Source organism: Trifolium pratense, linkage group LG3 (genome assembly GCF_020283565.1).
Source record: "Trifolium pratense cultivar HEN17-A07 linkage group LG3, ARS_RC_1.1, whole genome shotgun sequence".
Classification (NCBI taxonomy): Eukaryota; Viridiplantae; Streptophyta; class Magnoliopsida; order Fabales; family Fabaceae; genus Trifolium; species Trifolium pratense.
This window is the reverse complement of record NC_060061.1, coordinates 40,391,486-40,413,278: the sequence shown is the minus strand read 5'-3', so window position 1 is coordinate 40,413,278 and position 21,793 is coordinate 40,391,486. Positions and strand designations below refer to the sequence as shown.

Here is a 21,793-nt window from a genome sequence, read left to right as displayed (position 1 = left end):
CTACCACTCGAATGCTTTTGAATTCAATTCGGTTTTGGTCTTAAGCTTCTTTGTTTTAGGGTATGGTTGAATTTGTTAGTTGATATTGTTTATTGTAATATTTTGAACGAGAAAGAAGATACAAAGTAGTACTCCATAATCATTGCCTTTAATAATCGTTGCTAGACTGTTGCAACTATAAGGATCCATTTGCTCTCAAATTTCTTAAATCATTATAGTTAGTCATTAGTCGTTCCCTTAACGATGATTCTTGTATATGCTGACATGCAATTTCTTCATTGCCAAGAGTCATATTTGGTTAAAATAAATGCAAAACTAGAGTATTAATGTACCCTGGTGGCTACATATACTTCAATGAGATCTTATTTAGCCATCAGTTCTTTATCATACATCAGTAGTTTACTAATGAAGAGTATTGATCTTGTTTATCAGTTCCAAAAGTTCACATTGTACAACTAAAATTATGAAAGCTATGGATTGGTAGAACAATAAACACCCTAGGCAAATGAGGTTGTCAAACTATAATGCAGGCAGTAGAAGGGAATAATTAGGACATAACTAATAAACAAAATAATTTTATTCATGAATATCCATCATATCATAGCACAGCGACAGAAACTAGACAATTTTTCGTTACAACAAATGCTAGACTTACATGTATAATTCTTACAACAATGAAAGGTTTTTCATAAGAGGACCCAATCAATCCTCCATAAATATTTTTCCCTTTACAATCAAGCGAAAACAATACAAAAGAGCTTTACACACATTATTTGCAACATGTAATGTATAAATTAGAGACGTTCTATAGGGGTTAATTCAAAATCTTCAGATAGCACAATCAGCTGCGAATTCAAGATCAGCCCCTCCCAGAATTCCCATGTCTTTGACTTCTAAATTGATTAAGGAGAGCTTGTGCCTATAGAGGAAATAAAATCCATCAGCATTTTTTGTAAGAAATGGAAACAGAATAAAAGCAACATGAAACTTTAAAGATAGAACCACACCTTTTCTTTGGCCCTTGGTGTGCCTGACTGTGATAAAGCTACTAATGGTGGTACGGCTCCGTGTTGGAGCACCATGCTTAAGAATCTACTACTGTGTAAGCAAAGATGAAGAAGAGCTGCTGCTGCGTTCTCCTTTCCTCTAGCAGAACCCAACTCAACAACTTCAACTAGAACAGGAATCCCACCTTCCTGGCCAATTGCAATTCTTCCTTCTGGAATTGTGGCAAGGTTTGCTAAGACAGCCACAGCCTTGTCAACCATTCCAGCCGCTGGGTCCATCAACTCCACAAGGTGCTTTACGGCACCAGCTTGCACAATCCGATTCTTGTTCTCGTGAAATATTGACAAATTAAACAAAGCAGTGGCAGCATCCTTTTTTCCCCTCGGAGTTCCATTCCCTAATAAATCTACAAGTGGTCTAATTGCCCCAGATCTCCCTATGTTAACCTTGTTTTCCTCAATCACCGACAAGCTGAAAAGAGTGGCAGCTGAATTCTCCTTCGCTTCTGGGCTGCCGTTCTCAAGAACATGAATCAGCGGTTCAATTGCACCGGCATTTGCAATTGCAGTTTTGTTGTTATCATTGATTGATAAGTTAAGAAGTGCTGTAACAGCATTTTCCTGGATCCTTGAATCATCTGACTTAAGTAAGTCGACTAATATGTTAATGGCTCCACAATTTGCAATTGCAATTCGATTATCCATATTGTGTTTAGCAAGAAGACGGATTTCTGTAGTTGCCTCTCTCTGAATATCAAGATCAATGCTCCTCAAGCCCTCAACTAAACTCCGAACCTGTGCCTCAATACCAGAAAGATCAACTCTTGGTTCAATAGCAGAAGATATTATCCTAGGAACAAGCCTTTCTGATGGCCTCCTCCATATAGCTTGGCTTCGAGACCTTGCCTCCATCAATCGGGGTGGGAACTCAGGTTCTCTCTGCATTGATGGCATGGGAGCAGAACCAGCAGCATCTAGCCCTGGATTTAATTCGCCAGAAGTATCTCTACTGTAGCCTGGACTTGTTGACAACTGAGAAGCATTGCTGTCATCACCTTGTGTTTCTTGATAATTTGCATCAGAAAATGCACCAGAATCAGATACAGCTCTAACATGGTTTTGAGATAGTTCGGAGCTGAAGGCACCGGAAGATTCTCTTCTAGATGGTGATATTGATGGTTGGCCAATTGAATCGACACTGCTTTCATCTGAGCTAGCAGACCTGTCGTCTAAAGCCGTGGGTGATGTTCTAGCAGCATCCATATATTGCCCATTAATTATACCACTCAAGGAACCTTCTGAAGTTGAACGAGGGTGCACAGGTGATGTTCCCTCTCGTTGGATTCCACCTGAAGAAGGTATGTTATTACCTGGCGAACTAAAAGAACGAGAACGAGCGGACTCAGGTGAGGATGGCAGGTTACTCCTGGAATGAGGAAAAAGAGGAGATTCCCTGGTTGTGCCAGACTCCATATAGCCATGAAGGATCGATGCTTGATTTAAGGTTGTTGACTTTGTGGGATCAACCAGTTTCACATTGTTTGATTCACACCAGTTTGCAATTAGTGCCTTTACAGTGTAGTTAGGTATTAGGTTGGTGTGAGCCAGAGTCTGATGTGTCTTTGGACAAACAGTAAGACCAAGATCAATCCAGTTCTTGATAAAAGCCCGCTCATAAGTTTGCCCTGAAGCCACGATCACCGGATCAGTCATCAACTCTAAAGAAAGAGGACAACAAAAATCAGCAGGTACTGGAACAGGACTGGAACTCTGGGCTTGCTTAAGCATAACGAGGCGCTCATGCATACGCGTTATAACAGCAATAATTTGATCAATGTATTCAGCTTCTGCAGTCTTTTCAGTCTGTTCAGCATTCTCCTTCAACTTCTCTAGGGCCACAGCCTCAATCAGAACCTCCTCGTTAGATCTTAGGCTCAGGCTATCAGCAATTTTTTCCAGGATCTCTGAACTAGGTCCCGCACCATCCAGTTGTTCCATAATAGCTTCCTTAATGACGGATGAGGTTTCCTCAAGTCCTAAAAGCTTAAGTTTCTGAATACAGTTCTGCAATTTAAACTTGATATCATACATCAGAAGTTTATTTCATATAATGAATATATAAACCCAATTGAACTGGGAATCTTAAATTTCTTATTAGATTAATAGAATATTCTACCTCCAAATGTTCAGAACTCAATTCATCATTGGGAAATTGCTTTGAAGCCTTCAGCTGCTGCAAGACCTTGAGACCTGAAGTCCGAATCCTAGATATCAAGGGTTCAACTTGCATAACCTATAGTCATTGAAAAAGAGTAGTGAGAAATTGACATGCATTTAATATGCAAGAATCAACATATAAACCTCCATAAGATGCAAAAACAATATACAGATGCATGTTCTGCTTCTACACAGATGGAAAACCAACTCAAGCAAAGATACTTGCACATTGTTCACTTAACTAATCGCATCATGTGATGGTGGAGAGGAGACAAAGGAAACAGCAACTTTTTCAGGAGTTATTTATGGCAATCAATTATCCTGGGTAAAAGGGTTATGCTATATAAACGTTTTTACAAACAAAAACTCAACTATTTCTATATTATTAGATTTACTTCTACATCTGTGCAGCAAACTTTTCTATATGACTCAACAAGCAATCCAATGACTCTCCACACTTATTATCGCTTCAAGCTCCGTTTGGGAGTTTAGGACGGGAGGAGAGGGAAAAGCTTTCAGAGTAAGCAAGGAGGAAAGTAAAATAAAAGAAAGGATAGTCCCCAACTTGATGGGGGGATTTATTTTTCTCCATAATACAAAATCCACCTAATTTGGGGGAAATAAAAAAATGTATTGAGTGAAGATTTTGGAGGGTTTAGAATATTTTACAAGTCCTTTATATGTTGTGTTACAACACTCTCAAAATTATCGTAAACACTCTTGTCAATATTATAAAATACTCTTCCGAATAAGGTGGAAAATTTCTCTCAGTTTCCCTCTCATCTCTTCCCTCCTAACTCCCAAATAGAGCCTTAAGTAAAAGCTCCGGAATATCAACATGATAAATTCCACGCATTTGACTAGTCAAATCCGAGTCCAGCCACCATCCATGACCAATTTGTCTTCTCGGACAGATTAAAGGGATTGAGAAGAAACAAAAACATTCTATGCTAACCAAAACAATGACACGGGAAATCTTTCAATAATAAGAGGGTTCCTGAACCTTTATTCTTCAATAGTAAAACTTCCGATTAAAAAATAAGCACTTGAAAAAAAAGAAATTACTTTATAGGTGCACAGCAAACACAAAGTAAAGCATTTATTGAGCAGAAAGTGAAACAACATAAAGTACTGCTGAAGGAAGAGTTGTGAGAGCATGGAGAAATAACATAACCCAATGCTATCACAATTGTGTTCCCCTATACAAGTCCGCAGTATAGCATGATTCCCTCACAAACCACAAAACAAAATATTGAAGACACTTATCCTAATTTTATATGCACATAATCATAGAAACAACTGCATAATGGAAGCTCATATCTTTTTACATAAAATTCACAACTAAGATAAGTATGTTCTACAAGAGTTAAGACATTATGAGACTTACAAAGTAAACTTTGCTAGACAATAGGTGCCAATTCTCAACATGCTCCTTTAATTCATCAACAGCATGACCGAGTTCTTCGGATGTTTTACTAAGCACTTCGTCAGAGGCTAGCTCAGAATTAGCAAGAGCATCAATGATCGGCTTCAACAATTTAAGTACCTCCTCTGCCTTTTGGTAATATTTTGAGACTGGTTCCGAGTTCATGTTTCCAGAAAATGATAAATGCAAAAATGAGGATATGCTGTCAACAAGCATTTTCAACAACGATATCTCCATAACACCTGCATCAAGAAAATAGGAATAACCTGCATACAGATCCAATGAATAAGAAACTAAATATCACCCAAACTATAATTCAACCCTTACATTGTTCTTATTTTAATTTCAAGAAAGAAAATTAAGTACGATAGCAACGAACATGACTCCTCTAAAATGAACTCGTCACTTCAGAGGAAAAGCGTGAAGTTATAGCCATTAAATATAGTTTGTCGATAGTCCCATTTAAAGTCGGGATCACGCCGGTTCAGCACATAATAGTAGCTGGACGCGACTATGAGGTTTGGTCAATGCACATTAAAGGTGCGGGTAGAGTGCCGCATTTTTCGCAGCAGTGTGACACAACTCTTTGTCATTTTGTAACTTTTTATTACTAATTTATGAATATTTCATAAAATGAGTTATTTAAGCAAATTTACAAGTACCTATGTGTTTATAGTATTAATTAATAATGTAATCTGTCCAAAAATATATTCAAACAGCAGTCATCCTGCCACACGCTATCCCGATATCTTAGTTCCACGATCACTCACCCCCACTACACCGCTATCTGGGATCGACAACAAAGTGTACTACTCCTACTAACAACCCAATTAATAATCGTACATTTTTTCTGTATTAACCCTCTAGTTCTCAGGGGAATGGAGCTCCGATAATCCAGAGTTCGGCCACAGGGTAAGTAAAGTCTGGCCAAGAATTTTTGTTTCCCACCAAGAATCGAACTCGGGTTCTCCCGAACGATTTGTTCTAGAGGGAGCTCATCTCATTAACCACTTGAACCCAATGTTTTGGTTCATTAATAATCGTACTTTAGTCTTAACACATTATTTTACTATACTTAAAGCTTACAACTTTACATTACCTTAAATAACACATATACATTTTCAGCACACAAGATAAAATCATGTTTCTGGTATCATTCTAAAAAAAACAAAGTCAAGCAAAATCAACATATCTAATTAACACCCTAAATTTAAAGTCAATAATAATTCCAAAATGTAAAACTTTAATTACCTAACTACCATAGCTAATATTTCAATACTTACTGGAATCACATTAAAATTACCAATAGCATGGAATCGCGTTGTTACAACGCAATTATCATAATCACAAATCGCGGTGGAATCGCATAAAAGATAAGTCAAGAATAGATAAAAGGAAAACCTGGATGGAGTTAGTTGGTGCTTGCGGCGGCCGGCGACGACTGAGTCCGGGTGAATTTTCCGGCGAGTTGAAAGGTCAGTGCGACTTGTTTGTGATGCAAAAAAGGGAAAGGTTTTGATTTGATGGAGTTGCTGAGTTTTTTTTCTGTTTTAGGGTTTTAATTATAATTCTTCAAATGAAAATGTGTTTCATTTTATATAATTTATTTTTCATTGTTAAAGGAAAGGGAAATTGTGTTGCAATTTCTCTTTAGTCAATGGTGATCGACTTCTTCAACTACGTTTCTTATTTTACATTTTTCTATCGCGTTTTTCTTTTTTTATTTTCATTTTTATTGAAATACTAATTTTAGGCTCATTGATTGATGATATTATATGTACGAAGTTTCTCGTGTGATAATTAATTGTTATGTGATAGTTAATCTTTGTCGGAAAGTTTATGTGCAACTGTTTTTCCTTTTCAATCGAATCTTTTTCATATGTAAAAGGAAATAATGGGGTATCTGATCACTTAATTAAGGAGATAAAAGATCTCATCACTTAGATCAATTTATCGTTGATTTATTGGTGGTAAGATAGGAAATATTTAAATAATTATTGAATTTATAAAAATATTTATATTTTCTTTTGGGTGTTAACGGTTTTATTTCTAGGAGAAAAATTGCTAGTAATATTCAAAAGTTTGGTCAAGAGGTAAGTAAAATCTCCTCAAAATTATTTTACCTAAAAATTGAACTCGAGTTGAGTTGAATAAAATCTAGTTAATAATTGTTTCATCCAAGAATTAAACTCAAATTCTTCTATCATGTAAGACATGATTTTGTTTCATCCAAGAATTAAACTCAAATTCTTCTATCAATTAAGTTTAAAATAAAAATGGGAATAAGACATGATTTTTTCTATCATGTATAAATTTGCACATATTAAAAAGTTCTAAAATAAACAGTAAATTTATATTGGAAACTTATACATTTTATTAAATATATAACTTTTTAATAAATAATAATTTTTTAATTAAAAAAATGACCATTTTTAATAGTTTTAACCTGATCACAATACCAAGTTTAAAGAGGGACTTGGTCTGAATCAACCGTTGGGTTACGCGTCTCGTCCCAAAAGCTTTAGAGGATATGTGGTGTTATTTCCACATTTTGTATCATCCCTGATGTCATGTTGTAAACCAAATATTCATCATTTATGATATAAAAATTTATACTGTCAAAAAAAATATATATAAATTTACTTCCTTCGTACCGTTATTTTGATATTTTTACGCATATTAAGAAATGTAATTAATGTTGCATGTGAAAGAGAAATTATAAGTTAGTTTACAAAATTGTCCTTCATTAATTATATGGGAAAGATAAATTGAAGAATTGAAATAAGAGAGAGTAATAAATAATTTAGGGGAAAATAACATTCAATGTTTTATTGCTATTGTAAAAACGACATATATTGTGGTACACAATTTTTCTTCAAAGTGATATCTATTATGGTACGGAGGGAGTATATAGTAAACTTAGAATGCATCACTAAGTTTATTTAGAACTAGATGTCTTGCATAAAATTGCATCACTACGGGTGTGTTTGGTAAGTCCAATAAGCTAGCTTATAGCTTATTGGACTAGCTTATAAGCTTGTTTGTAAAAAACAAGAGTGTTTGGTAAAAAGCTTTTCTCACGAGCTTATAGCTTTTTTTGAGATGCTATTTCAAGTAGCGTTTGAGCTTATAGCTTTTTACGATTTTTTCTATTTTTAGCCTTTAATTTAATTTTATTATTTTTTATAAAATAAAAAACCTACCACTAAAAAAAAAACTACCCACTACATATAAATGTCCTTTTATGTCTTTTTATATTTATCAATCATTTAAAAAGCTAATTTTACCAAACATTTTAGGCTCTGTTTGGTAAGTCCAATAAGCTAGCTTATAGCTTATTGAACTAGCTTATAAGCTTGTTTGAAAAAAATATGAAGTGTTTGGTAACGAGCTTCTCTAACTAGCTTATAGCTTTTTTTGAGATGCTATTTCAAGTAGCGTATGAGCTTATAGCTTATAGCTTTTTCATTTTATTCCATATTTACCCTCATTAATTTTATTTATTTATTTTTTAAAAATTATAATAACTACTCACTAACACTTACCAAAAAAAAACTACCCACTAACCATGTATTTTTATGTCATTTTGTACTTACAACAGCTAAATTTGCCAAACACTTTAATTTTATTCTACTAGCTTTTCAGCTATAAGCTACCAGCCATCAGCTATCAGCTATAAGCTAGCTTTTCAGCTATAAGCTAGCTTATCAGCTATCAGCTATAAGCTAGTTTTTCAGCTATCAGCTAGCTTATTAGCTATCAGCTAACTAATAGCTTAATTTTACCAAACAGAGCCTAAGACAGTATAAATTGATCCAAATAATTATAAAACCAAAGGTTGAACGATTTTCGGCCTATTTCGCTGGTGGGATGCCTTTACAAAATTTTGGCAAAGGTTTTAGCGAATAGGTTGCGTCTTGTGATTGGAAGTGTGATTTCTGAGGCTCGGACGACTTTTGTTAAAGACAGGCAAATCCTTGATGGCATTCTGGTTGCAAATGAGGCAGTGGACGAGGCGCGAAAGTCTAGAAAGGAACTTATGCTGTTTAAGGTTGATTTTGAGAAAGCTTACGACTCAGTGGATTGGGGCTATCTGGATGACATTATGAGGAGAATGTCTTTTCCTACCCTATGGAGGAAGTGGATTAGAGAGTGTGTTTGTACGGCTACGACATCCGTTTTAGTTAATGGTAGTCCGACTAATGAATTCTCCCTTAGGCGTGGTCTTAGGCAAGGTGATCTGTTGTCTCCTTTTCTATTTCTATTGGTTGCTGAGGGTCTTAATGTGCTAATGGAGGATATGGTAGCGCGTAATTTGTTTCAAGGGTTTAGCTTTGGCGAGCAGGGTATGGTGTCGGTATCGCATCTTCAGTTTGCGGATGACACTCTTCTGCTAGGGATTAAAAGTTGGGCAAATGTTCGGGCTTTGCGAGCTGTTCTTGTGCTATTTGAAACTATGTCGGGTCTGAAAGTCAATTTTAATAAAAGCATGTTGGTTGGGGTTAATATTTCAGATTCCTGGTTGGGCGAAGCTACATCTGTTCTGTGCTGTAAGGTGGGAAAGATCCCTTTCCTTTATTTGGGTCTTCAGATCGGGGGCGATCCGAGGCGTCTGAATTTTTGGGACCCGGTGTTGCATCAAATAAAGAATAGATTATCTGGATGGAAGAGCCGCTTCTTGTCTTTTGGTGGCCGTTTGGTTCTGTTGCGATCTGTTTTGACCTCTCTACCTGTCTATGCTCTTTCCTTCTTCAAAGCTCCTTCAGGTATCATTTCCTCCATTGAATCTCTTTTCATTAAATTTTTTTTGGGGGGTGGGGGGGGGGGGGGGGGGGGTGAGGATTCTAGGAAAATTTCTTGGGTGAGTTGGAATTCTGTTAGCTTACCTAAGGAGAGTGGAGGTTTGGGGGTCAGGAGGTTGCGGGAGTTTAACCAGGCCCTATTGGGCAAGTGGTGTTGGAGGATGTTGGTAGATAGCGGGGGACTATGGTTTAGAGTGTTGGCAGCTAGGTATGGGGTTGAGGGAGGCAGAATTCGGGATGGAGGTCGGCGGGGGTCCCTGTGGTGGAGGGAGATAGTACGTATTAGGGAGGGAGGCGGTGAGCCAGGTGGTAGGTGGTTCGGGGAGCATGTGGTGAGGAGGGTGGGGGACGGGTCAGAGACTTTTTTCTGGACCGATCCCTGGGTGGATGGTACTCCGTTGTGTGAGCGTTTTGGGCGTCTATTTGTTTTAACGGCAAACAAATACTGTACGGTAACTGAGATGAGGGCTTTAGGGTGGGGCGTAGATGGAGGAGCGTGGGTGTGGCGGAGGCAGTTGAGGGCGTGGGAGGAGGAGATGTTGGGGGAGTGTCAGACTTTACTTTCTAACATTTCCTTGCAGGCTATTTCTTTGGACAGGTGGCAGTGGCAGCCGGATCCTGACACAGGGTATACTGTTAGGGGGGCTTATCAGCTCCTGATATCTCATGACTTGGTTACTATGGATGCTGCGGATAATCTTATTTGGCACCCTCATGTTCCTTTGAAGGTTTCCATTCTTGCGTGGCTTTTATTGCGTGACAGGTTGCCCACGAGAGTGAATCTGGTTACTCGTCGGGTTTTATCTCCTACAGCTCACACGTGTGTTTTTGGGTGTGGTGAGGCTGAGTCGGCTCATCATTTATTCATACCTTGCGGTTTTGTTGGCTCTCTTTGGGATTTAGTGCGGTCATGGATTGACATTCCTTTGATCGAGTTTGTTTCTTTGCACGATCACTTTGTTCAGTTCACATCCTCAGCAGGTGGATCTCGAGCACGCCGTTCTTTCCTTCAGCTCATCTGGCTTGCTTGCGTTGGGTAGTATGGACGGCGAGAAATCATCGACTGTTCCAAGGATCAGTAGATATGCCCCATGTTTTGTTGGACAAGATCAAGTTGTTTTCATTTAGGTGGTTGAAGTCGACGAATATTACGTTAGCTTTAAACTACCATAGCTGGTGGTCTAGTCCTCGTTTGTGCTTGGGATTTGTATGACTTTTGTATATGCTTTTTGTTTGTTTTGACTATTCCTGTAAACTTTTATAGTCTGTCATGGTACGTCTTGTGCCAGGAAGGCTGTTTTGGTTAATATATCTCATTTTGCCTTGTTCAAAACAAAAAAAAATTAAATAATTATTATTTCATCTATTAAAAAAATTAGTGTAAAAAAATTGTTTCAGAAAAATTAAACCAAAAAAAAAAACTGAGCACCCACTCACTTCAAAGTTCACATATCCCAAACCCCGATATCATCATCATCATAACAATGGCCACCAATTTTGCTTCAAGATCAATTTTCTTCTCCCATTCCACCAAGCTCTTCATTTTTCCATTCAAACCTTCTTCTTCTCACCTTCCACTCTCTCTTCCTCTTCGTCTCACAAGAACAACCTGCACTCTACAACAACAACAATCTCAAACCACTCGAAATGTCATCGGAATCCTCGAAGAAAGAGGCTTACTCGACTCCATAACAAACGATTCTCTCAGAAGCATTTCATCAAACACCATCAATGCACCTCTCAAAGTCTATTGTGGATTCGACCCAACTGCCGAAAGCTTACACTTGGGTAACCTATTGGGTCTCATTGTTCTCTCATGGTTCCGCCGTTCTGGCCATAACGTCGTTGCTTTGATCGGTGGCGCCACTGCGCGTGTCGGTGACCCTTCTGGGAAAAGCCTAGAAAGACCGGAGCTTGATGTTGAGACTTTGGAGAGGAATACTGCTGGTATTGAAAACACCATCAGAACAATCTTGGGTCGTGCTCAAAATCCAAACTTGGAGGAGTTTAATGTTAATGGTAATGGTAATGATTCTTCTGTTGTAGTTTTGAATAATTATGATTGGTGGAAAGAGTTTAGTTTATTGGATTTTCTGAAAAGGGTTGGTAAATATGCTAGAGTTGGTTCAATGATGGCTAAGGAAAGTGTTAGGAAGAGATTAGATTCTGAACAAGGAATGAGTTATACTGAGTTTACTTATCAGTTATTGCAGGGTTATGATTTCTTGCATTTGTTTCAGAATGAGGGTGTTAGTGTTCAAATTGGGGGTAGTGATCAATGGGGTAATATAACTGCTGGAACTGATTTGATTAGGAAGATATTGCAGGTAGAAGGTGCAACTGCTACTTATGGTTTGACATTTCCTCTTTTGTTGAAAAGTGATGGTACGAAATTCGGTAAATCTGAGGATGGTGCAATTTGGTTGTCACCGTCATATTTATCGCCATACAAATTTTATCAGTATTTTTTCTCTGTTCCGGATGCTGATGTTATTAGGTTTTTGAAAATTCTTACGTTTTTGGATATTGATGAGATAGTTAAGTTGGAGGAAGAGATGAAGAAACCTGGATATGTGCCTAATACTGCTCAGCGAAGGCTTGCCGAAGAAGTTACACGATTTGTTCATGGTGAAGATGGTTTGAGTGAAGCTCTTAGGGCAACTGAAGCATTGAGGCCGGGGTCTGAGACAAAGTTGGACTGGAAAACTATTGAGGGGATTGCTGAGGATGTTCCTTCTTGTTCTTTAGCTTATGACGATGTTTTGAATCAGTCTTTGGTTGATCTTTCAGTCTCTTCTGGTTTGTTTGACAGCAAATCTGCAGCGCGCCGGTTGTTAAAGCAAGGAGGCCTTTACTTGAATAATAGCAGAGTAGATGGTGAAAATAAGAAGATTGAGGCAGCAGATATAGTGGACGGTAAAGTTCTCCTTTTATCTGCTGGAAAAAAGAATAAGGTGCTTGTACGAATAGCATGATAGGATTTATTCGACTAATATTCTTCGCAGAGTGTTTTATTTATTCTGTTGGTTTGTTGTATGCTTAGTAAATCTTTGATTTTGGTGCTATGTAGTAACTAGGTAGGGCAATTTTTCCTTTGTTTGGTGTTCCAATGAATAACTTTCATGACATTGTATGCTTGTGACATTTGTTACTTGGTTCCATTATTGATACACTTTGCAGCTGTCTACTAATATTTTGAGTGTCTATCATCATCGCAGCACAACAATCAAATTGTAAGATTAAAAATTTCTAGACTATTCAATATACTAGTAGATAAGTTTGATTAACCATATTTGAATTGAGTTATAAATTCCAATAATATTGAGTATAAATTAATTAGCGAGTTCTTAAGTTATTTGAATGGTTATATTATGTTTAAATGAGTGGCTGGCTTCTTCCTGCTGCAGTGGCCTGTTACCATCTAGGATCTAGAAAATTTGATGTTTGCTAAAAATATTCATCCCTAGACTTAGTTGAAGGTTCGTTGAATAAATTGAAGTTTTATTGGCTTTCATCATAACTGATATATTGATATTAAACATATATGCTTATATTAAAGCAAATTGGATCCTCTCCTTCCATTTTCTTTTCAGTCTCTCCTAACTCTCTATTAGAGAAGTTAAACGATAAGAGTTCCTTAAAACATTGAAAGGAAAAGCTGATAGGATATCGACTGAGAAGGTGGGTTCGAAGAGACAGACAGCACATAAGTTGTCTAGGCCCATAGTATGGAGAGTTTATGTTAAGAGAAATAGAAAAGGGTAAAATGGGAATATTCATGTGACTTAGAGTAAGAAGAGAGAAGTGGGAAATGAATTGTATAAGGGAAATTCTGTTATAAGGAGGTTTAGGTGAGGGAACAAGGTATCAAGAAGAAGCATACAATTTGTTAGAGGCAAAGAGCATTGGCTCTCCTTCAGGGAGCATTGATCTCATTCTATCATATTTCCCTTTAGTTTTCAGAAATTATACACTCTTTATCTTCCATTGTTGTTTTGTTTTCTCCTATTGTTTATGTAATGCGGATTAACATCAGAAGCTAATTTCATTTATAAGAGAAGCTGCATTGCAGAACATTCAGTTCAGTGACTCTGTTGTGTATTATTGCTTTGTCACTCTACACTGAGTAATTTCTGTTAAGATAAGGTCCAGTAGTTAGTAATAAATTGTGTATTGAGGAACAATAGGAATTTATTCAAATTCCACGCTGCCATGGCCGCCCCCGGTTTCCTTGTATGACAACAATGAAGGGGTTTACTTGGTTCTGAAATAGATTCTGATTGTGGAAGGAGATAGATAATGATGATTTGAGTGGTGGAGTTTATTCTCTTGTATAGTTTGTAATGCTTCATCATCATAGAAGTGTATTACATCTACTATTTTACATTTGATTTGTATCATCCTGGTCCGAACCATTTGACCTGCTAAGGCAAGTTTCATTTGTGTTGTTACCGTTTTATAATAATATTTAAGTTTTCTTGATAACAACAAAAAATTAGATTAACCTATTTATACCAAGTTAACCTTTCTTAAAGTTTCATATTAGAAGCACCTTGAAACATTATGTGCAAGTGCCATTATATGGTGTTTTGTAACCTTTTCTTAACACACACACCAGCCTTGTTGCTATTTGGCTTGCCTTATCATCAGACCGAATAATCTTATTTGCTCTATTTGATCTACAAAATATAAATACCGAACAGAATAATACTGGACAGAACAACAAGATCAAACATTTAATATATTGAACAAATTTTATCTTGTACAATGTTTGGTGGACATAGGTTATTTCATGTTTGTTTCATGTTTGGTGGACATAGGTTATTTTAACATTGCAATAAACACAAAATTGCTGTCTCTCTAGACTGAGTAATATTTATATATACAAATGAGGTCTAGTAGTTAGCTTCTCTTTGTTCAACATAGTCCAATTTTAGTTTAATGAATAAAATTACAAAATTAATATAAATTGCTAACAAATAAATGCATGTAAATAAGTTGATTTAATTGATGAATTCGGACCAATAAAACAATTCGTTGGCCACTAAATTTGAAAGCAAACAAGCCTCTATCATTGTGAAATTGTTTTTGACACAAATTCTTTTTCTCATAAATACCATACATTGTTATCCTATTGGACACAAATTACACAATTTTTGCAACTACAATAAGATCATATAGACTTTTTCTTCCTTCAGCAAATATTCTTCTACCATTTGAATCCCCTAGAAAAACCAAGATAAAATTCAAAATTAGATTCAAGCATAACATTCAAAGCAGTATAAATAAGATTTATAGCTGCATTAACTCTAGTAGAGGGTAGTATAATTCAGGGCATGCATTCATGCTAAGATCAATGGCAGCTGAGTACAATGAATCAATCACACCCCACAAGCTATAAAGAATCAATAATCAGTAAAGAAGCATGTTTCTGTTGAACCTTAGGTGTGAAAATGCTATTATTAATGTTGCTTAGATGGAGAATGTAAACAGTATCCAAAACTACCTACTTGTACTGGCTACTGCTGACTCAGATCAGTCAGCAGTGACACCAACCAGATCCTACTCTTGTTACATTTCACAATCCTTATATCAGTTTGATTAAGATCTAAAATGAATATTTGGGATTCTAATATAGAACTATAGGTACACGATACAATACATCATGTTGATCCAAAACTAACTAGAGCCACGCATATCAAATCCATAACTCACTGAATGCACCACAGAAATGCACAAATTTCTTTGCTAGCTACTTGAGTTCAAGGAAAATACCCATTAATTCACATATAAATAGGATTAATTAATTAATTTCAAAATCCCAACTTGTAACAACACTCTTTAACCAATCAGCAAAATCAAAACTATGAATCTTGTCCTTATCACCTACACATAGTAAGAAATGAATTAGTGAGTAGTGACCTTGAAATCGATACTCTTCATTTATCACTCAAGCTGCATATGGTAACAAAGTTACCCCATTCTTTGTTTTATACTCTTCATGAAAGGTTCTATTACTACCCGCCTATACTTCACTCCAACTGCAAGGACATGTCACACTCCCACACTAATATAAAGTAATAAAGTATTAATGCAAATAAGATTCAAATTCAAAGTAGCTCAATGCCATTCATAACATAAGATTCAGAACAAAATGAATCCAATTCATTGACACCAATGTATTTTGAAAAAGAAGTTAAAGTTTCCATATAAACAAATAAGGTTCAAATTCAAAGTATCTCAATGCCAATCACACCGATAGTAACACATACAGAAATATTCACAATAAAAATGTCAGAAAATAAATAAATTGCTACTCATTAAATACCTCATGAAGAACAAAGAATGATGGAGTACTGGAGTAGAATCCCTGCTTGAATCTTGTTTCTCCCTTCTTCTGAAACACAAAAGGAAAAAATTGAGGTAATTTGTATTCATAGACTAAAGAACTGAGAAAAAGTATATCATGGATCTAGGAAATAGTTGGATCAAAGGGAATAAGACATGTTTGCATCATTCATATTTAACCAAACACTACATTTATGCAACGAAATAGTTGGATCAAAGGGAATAAGACATGTTTGCATCTAGCAACATACTACACCTAATGTTAGACTATGTAAGTAAATGTGCTCCAACAAAAAAGGTCAAAATAAAAACCTAATTAAATGTAAGATTATACAATTTACTATTATATTGATTGATGTGTTTCACTACAATAACAAAAACAAGATGATTAGATGCATATTGCAGTGTCTGAAATCACAGGATACACATGTAAAAGGTGAAGAAAAGTTAATTGATAAAGATTGATCTTGGTTTGGACCAGAGTAATTGGCTTCAACAAACGAATAATAATGAGTGAATACGGTTGTGGACTTAGAACTGAGAAAATCAAGATAACAATGAGCATTCAGTAGCAAAAATTAAATAGTAAAACAAAAATGAAAGAAGAAGCTGAAATGACGGTAGAGCAAAAGAAAGAGAAAGTGATAAACAGATGTATTGACAATTTTCCCTCATATTGTCAATACGTCTATTTTACCCCTAAAACTTACCAATGTGAGGGAACTCCAAAATTTGACCGAGTGAGGGTTTTAGGGGGTTTTAAAAAATCTTCAAACATTTTCCCTCTTTTTATTAATCTCCCAGACAGGAGTTTATTATCTCTCCACACGCCGCCCTTCCCCCTCCCCTCCAAAACCCAATTCCCAAACAAAGCCTTAAGGAACAGGTGAGTGCTCATTTCATCTCATTGTATGTTTCGTGTTTGTTAGTTGTACCATCCATGGGGGGCAAATTAGAATTAAACTGACGTAACATTTCATGGAGTGCCTTAGTTCCATCTTCGGACTTTGCGGCTACTTCAGCAATATCATAGAAATGCTTGCACAATTTTTCAAATCTAACCATTTGCGGCTTCAATTCTGTCCCATCATAACTGCTCTTAATAAATGAATGCTTCCTTTTAATATTTTTATTCCATCTTGTTAAAACATATTTCTCTGGCACATTTTTAATCCTCTCTTGAGCACATACAGATAACACATGGCAACACAAGATGCCTCTAAACTCAAACAACGAGCATTCACAGTTGAAATCATGGCTTTCCTGATTAAACACAACATTTAAGACACGTTCTTTAGGTATGTCTCCAACTACCACCTCCTCCAACACATGATAAGTAGCAAAACAACCCTCCAGAACATTCAACGAGGCAGCACAGTTCATTTTAGATCTGAATTCAGCTTGAACTTCCTTGAATTTGGCATGGGTGTACTCACCTTGGAATTGCTTTTCAATGGAAGAGTTTGACCCACACGGAATTGTAGTATCCATTGAATTAAAATCTGCTTCAGATTCTTCTATTGCTCTACTTCTAAGAGCGTTATCATATTGCTTTACAAATTGATTTAGACTTGTTGTTGAATCAATATATCCATCAAAGAAAGCATGTACGCTATCACTTCGTTGCGTAGTTGACATACCTGCCCAAAAATATTTTCTTACGAAGGTTGGTGCCCATTTATGACGCTCGTTATACAACCCACTCAACCAATCATTATGTTGAAGCTCAAATTTGTCGATGAAGGAACACCATTTCTCTTCAAAATCAGTTGTTGTGTATGTATCATAAACTGCTTCTTTCATCGCAGACTTGATCCTTTTATATTCATCATATCTGCTGAGCTTTTCGGGAACTTTTTTCATTATATGCCATAAACACCACCTATGGCGTGTTGTAGGGAAGACTAACTCAATGGCATTTTGCATAGTCTTACATTGGTCAGTCACAATACCAATAGGGGCCTTTCCTAGCATACAGCGAAGCCAAGATTTGAATAGCCATACATACGATTCCGTGTCTTCTCCTGAAAGCAGCCCACATCCAAGTAATGTTGATTGACCATGATGATTCACACCAACAAATGCCAGAAAAAGCATGTCGTGTTTATTTGTCAAGTATGTTGTGTCTAAAGTTACAACATCTCCAAAATACTCATAAGTAGCTCTGCTTCTTGCATCAGCCCAAAACACATTTTTTACGTCCAAATCTATGTCGTAGAAGAAATTTGAATGTTGTTCCCTCATTTGACAAAAATAGCTTATCAATGCCTTAACACCACCTTCTTTTCCAATTGCACACCTTTCCTTGTTAACATAATTCCTCACGTCTCTATCACAAAATGGTATACTGCCATGCTCTCCTGCATCTTTAACAGGAGATTGGAAAGCTTTGTTAATCCTCACTCCTACATCATCATTGATTTGGATAGTCCTCTTTACATGCAAATTCATTTTCTTGTTAGCCTTGAACAACTTTGCCTTTGTAGGGCTGGTCTCGTGAGAATGGTCAGGTTCAAATTTTTTAATGTACCACAATCCATTTTCTTCCATCTTCACACAAATCTTAGCAGGACAACTATTCACCTTTTCCGGAAGTGTCTTCGATGTACACGAAACCTTTGAGACATTAGACCCCACTCTTGAACATGCTAGAATTAAGTAGCATATTTCTCCGTCTGATCCTTTTCTTGATGTTCTAATCTTCCACCGAAAACCCTTTTTCAAAGCATATTCTCCATAAAAAGATTTAACTTCATCTAAACAAGAAAAACACATCCCTGTTGCAGGGTCCCAACACGTGTCATCGTCATTAATGTTGTCAACTTTCATAACTTCATCATCCACCATATTATTTGAACTATCCATGAATTTTCAATTGTGGGTGCAAGTGCTACACCAAAACTGCATAAAATAACTCAATTAAAACAATTGTATTTTAACTTGCAAAAATAGAGATTTACAAGCTCATTGTATAAAATAAGGTTGTAAAATTACAAGCCACAACAACACTACATCATATAATTTTGTTTGACCCAACTTCTCCTTATTTTTCATATAATTACAAGCCCTACTTATTTTCCACTTTTTTTCTTCTCCTTAAAAGTAGTAAATACCTAAAAAAATGTGTTTGACCCAACTTCTCCTTATTTTCTACTTCTTTACTTTATTTCTCTAATTATTTTAAGGAGAAATAGGGTCAAATACAATTTTCTACTTTCTATTTCTTTTAAGGAGAAGTAGAAAAGTAGAAAATAAGTAGGGCCAAACGGGGCTATTTTAGCAACTTCAAACTTGGTCAACATGGTTATATAGTTAATGGTGTATCGTAGTTGGTTAATGGGTAAACATATAGTACCTAATTTATTCGTTAACCACCCAGGATCAGGCTAAGTAAGAAAATAAACAAGATGGCATCATCAGATTTTGCAATGCAAGCAAGCAACAAGCATTAACCAGTAAAAAAACAAATCCTATAGATCACACGAATAAAAATAATCCACACCACTAACACCTCATGGCATCAACCATTAAAAACCATGGACTTCCATCATTTTCAGCTAAAACTTAACCAAACCAGGCCATTTTAGAGTCTATTTCCTAAAAAAAAAAATGTGAAGTTTCCAATGCTTCAAGTTTCACTTCAAATCGGTCTCTAACACACTACTAACAGTAGATCACTACGAATTTGAGGGTTAATCCATCAATTTTAGCAACTATATCAAAGTCATTCTCATAAGTCATAACTTTGCTTACAATCAAAAATAGTGATTCCACACTTCATGCAACACAAAATTAAACTTTTAAACAAAACAATAGAAATGCAAATTGCAAGAACAATCAACAATCAAACTTCAACAAGATTTTAGAAAAGGAAAAGTAAATTAATTTTGTTTTGATGAAAAAACCCCCAAATATTTTCCTGCAAACCCTAAATTAAAAAATATCATACATTGAAGAAGAAGATATGAAGGAAGGGACTCACAAATTAGGGTTGACTTGAGTAGAAAGATGAAGCTTTGAAGAAGTGCGAAATGGTTTCCCTTTCTGTCTCTGTATTTTTTTTTTTTCTTTTTCTGTTCTTACTTACTACTAGCGCGTGCGTGTAAGTCAGCTAAGCTGGTTTTGATTGGTATCAGTACCATATACAAATGATATTCAATGGATTCTCATTCCAAACTTTGTTCATATGTGTTTCACTGAATTTGGACCGACTGCGTTAGCAATAGTTATATGTGTTGAAAATTAGGTGTACCACCACTCGGAAAATTTTCATTCACCATTGGCATATAACCATTAAACGAGGGTGTTTGAGATAGATTTCTCAACATAGATCCGTAATATGGATGAAAGTTTGGAACAAAGGATGATTGGTTGAAATTTGGTGCTAAACCAAAATTAGGTATGTTTTGAGGATGTTGTGAAAAATTGATTTGAATTTTGATAATTTTTGGGATTTTGATAATTGTTGGGATGATTAGAAGAATTTTGGGTGTTGTTGAAGTGATTATTGGGATCCATTTCACTAAAAAAAAAGACTAATACTTCAAGATTAACACTAATAGAAAGATAATAATAAGATTATTATAGTGAAAAAATCCTTTTTTTTTTTCTGTGTCCAAATCAAATGAACCAAGTCTCTATTTATAGACAAAAAAAATCATGAATTTTGGTAAAAAAATAAAAAAATTATTTTGCGATGAAATAATTGAGTTCAAAGTATTAATGGGATAAGAATCCGCCCAACCAATCAGATGTTCACACGTGTCCCTATCTTCTTCTCTCTCCGCGTGAAATTTTTCCCCACTCTCCCTTTCGCGCGTGCATTTCACGAGCCTGTTTTGGCCAAATAAAATGCAGCCACGTGTCCTCTGCGTTAGGTTCAACACGTGTTGAAAATTTTCAACTCTTCCCTACTCCACATCATCTTCAGCACACTTCCTCCAATCATTCAACACATTAAACACCCATTCAACACTACTTTAAATACCCCATTGCACATGATCTTAGAATAAAACTTTGAGTAAAAATATAAGCTAAAGTTTCACTTGTATTTTCTCCCATTTGTGGGTTTAGTACTTGTACTTGGTGTCATCTATAGATTGTTTCCCCAAAATATACCCCTAGGTCCCTCTTATTTCGCGTAATATCCTCCTCTCAAACTTATTTTCCGTAATACCCCTCAGGGGACAAAAACTGGCGTCGCAGCATGGGAAAGTGATAGCGACATTCCCAATGTCGCCATTGACTAAAGGGTAGCGACGTTCTGACCGTCGCTATTGACCAGAGAATCTTTTTTTTTTTTTTGCGGCTGGTCTGAATGCATGGTAGGGAAGGAAAGAGTGTTTGACCAACCTACATTTTTGAACGAGGACGACGTTACCAAAACCACATTCTTCCAACAGCGGTTGTAACAAAGGGTTTTGGTGCTTTAAATCGGCCCCCAGCTCGCGGTCTAACAGTTTCGGTTGCCTACACACAACAAGTTTAAGCTATAATTAGTTCCCGTAAAAAACAATTATGAAACTTTTTTTTTTAAATATATTTAAGTATAATTATAAAAAAATTATAGTAATTTTTTTTTTACTTAATAAAGACAATTACATTAGTAAAAAAAAATGAAAAATAGGTTATACACTAAGTGTTTGGGACATAAAAATAAGAGGTATAAAAAATTACATTAGATATAAAAAAGTTACTATAATTCTTTTTTTTTTTTACATAAAAATAACTTATACATCTAGTTTTTGGGACAAATGATTTTCACCAAGCCATAAATGATCCATTTTGTGAATGAGTGAATAAGAGTATTAAGTTGTTTAGAAAAGGAGTAGTGAGTGAAAGAAGTAGTAACTGAGGGTAGTAGTAAGTGTGTGAATGAGTTGTAGTGTCAAGAATAAGTGTAGTGAAGTGATATATTTATAGTATAGGTGAGTGAGGGTAGTAGTAAGTGTGTGAGTGAATGAGAGTATTAAGTTGTTTAGAAAAGGAGTAGT

General features: G+C 36.0%; 3 protein-coding genes across 10 annotated transcripts; 1 reads left to right on the top strand and 2 right to left on the bottom strand.

Annotated features, from left to right (window-relative positions):
- Nucleotides 1-555: 555 nt before the first annotated feature.
- LOC123913325 (U-box domain-containing protein 4) lies at nucleotides 556-6,461 on the bottom strand. Of its 4 annotated transcripts, none has more exons than XM_045964035.1 (5): nucleotides 6,052-6,461; nucleotides 4,612-4,916; nucleotides 3,184-3,300; nucleotides 1,008-3,071; nucleotides 556-919 (listed from the first exon to the last, which is right to left on the bottom strand). In XM_045964035.1, the coding sequence occupies exons 2-5, from the start codon at nucleotides 4,885-4,887 to the stop codon at nucleotides 860-862; spliced, it is 2,517 nt and encodes an 838-aa protein (XP_045819991.1). In that variant the 5' UTR covers nucleotides 4,888-4,916; nucleotides 6,052-6,461; the 3' UTR covers nucleotides 556-859. The 4 variants fall into 4 exon arrangements, with proteins under 4 accessions (XP_045819991.1, XP_045819992.1, XP_045819989.1 ...); XM_045964036.1 differs by having other exon boundaries at nucleotides 4,612-4,892; nucleotides 6,052-6,448; XM_045964033.1 differs by having other exon boundaries at nucleotides 1,008-3,083; nucleotides 6,052-6,391.
- A 4,393-nt stretch (nucleotides 6,462-10,854) lies between these two features.
- LOC123913169 (tyrosine--tRNA ligase, chloroplastic/mitochondrial) lies at nucleotides 10,855-12,643 on the top strand. Its single transcript, XM_045963780.1, has one exon. The coding sequence runs from the start codon at nucleotides 10,937-10,939 to the stop codon at nucleotides 12,425-12,427; it is 1,491 nt and encodes a 496-aa protein (XP_045819736.1). The 5' UTR covers nucleotides 10,855-10,936; the 3' UTR covers nucleotides 12,428-12,643.
- A 1,745-nt stretch (nucleotides 12,644-14,388) lies between these two features.
- On the bottom strand, nucleotides 14,389-20,060 carry LOC123913167 (protein FAR1-RELATED SEQUENCE 5-like). Of its 5 annotated transcripts, none has more exons than XM_045963777.1 (5): nucleotides 19,783-20,060; nucleotides 16,511-18,701; nucleotides 15,781-15,849; nucleotides 15,375-15,519; nucleotides 14,423-14,677 (listed from the first exon to the last, which is right to left on the bottom strand). In XM_045963777.1, exon 2 carries the CDS (start codon nucleotides 18,663-18,665, stop codon nucleotides 16,695-16,697), a length of 1,971 nt encoding a protein of 656 aa, XP_045819733.1. In that variant the 5' UTR covers nucleotides 18,666-18,701; nucleotides 19,783-20,060; the 3' UTR covers nucleotides 14,423-14,677; nucleotides 15,375-15,519; nucleotides 15,781-15,849; nucleotides 16,511-16,694. The 5 variants fall into 5 exon arrangements, with proteins under 5 accessions (XP_045819731.1, XP_045819733.1, XP_045819734.1 ...); XM_045963778.1 differs by having other exon boundaries at nucleotides 15,375-15,493; XM_045963775.1 differs by lacking the exon at nucleotides 15,375-15,519 and having other exon boundaries at nucleotides 14,389-14,677.
- Nucleotides 20,061-21,793: the final 1,733 nt, after the last annotated feature.

What these genes read in the sequence shown, in the direction of transcription:
- LOC123913167 (XM_045963775.1), bottom strand. Translation starts at nt 18,665, where the DNA reads ATGGATAGTTCAAATAATATGGTGGATGATGAAGTTATGAAAGTTGAC.
- LOC123913169 (XM_045963780.1), top strand. Translation starts at nt 10,937, where the DNA reads ATGGCCACCAATTTTGCTTCAAGATCAATTTTCTTCTCCCATTCCACC.
- LOC123913325 (XM_045964033.1), bottom strand. Translation starts at nt 4,887, where the DNA reads ATGGAGATATCGTTGTTGAAAATGCTTGTTGACAGCATATCCTCATTT. An exon ending in TGAGTTCTGAACATTTGGAG is followed by an intron (nt 3,084 to 3,183) that starts GTAGAATATTCT and finishes TATGATATCAAG; the next exon opens with TTTAAATTGCAGAACTGTAT. An exon ending in CACCAAGGGCCAAAGAAAAG is followed by an intron (nt 920 to 1,007) that starts GTGTGGTTCTAT and finishes TTTCCTCTATAG; the next exon opens with GCACAAGCTCTCCTTAATCA.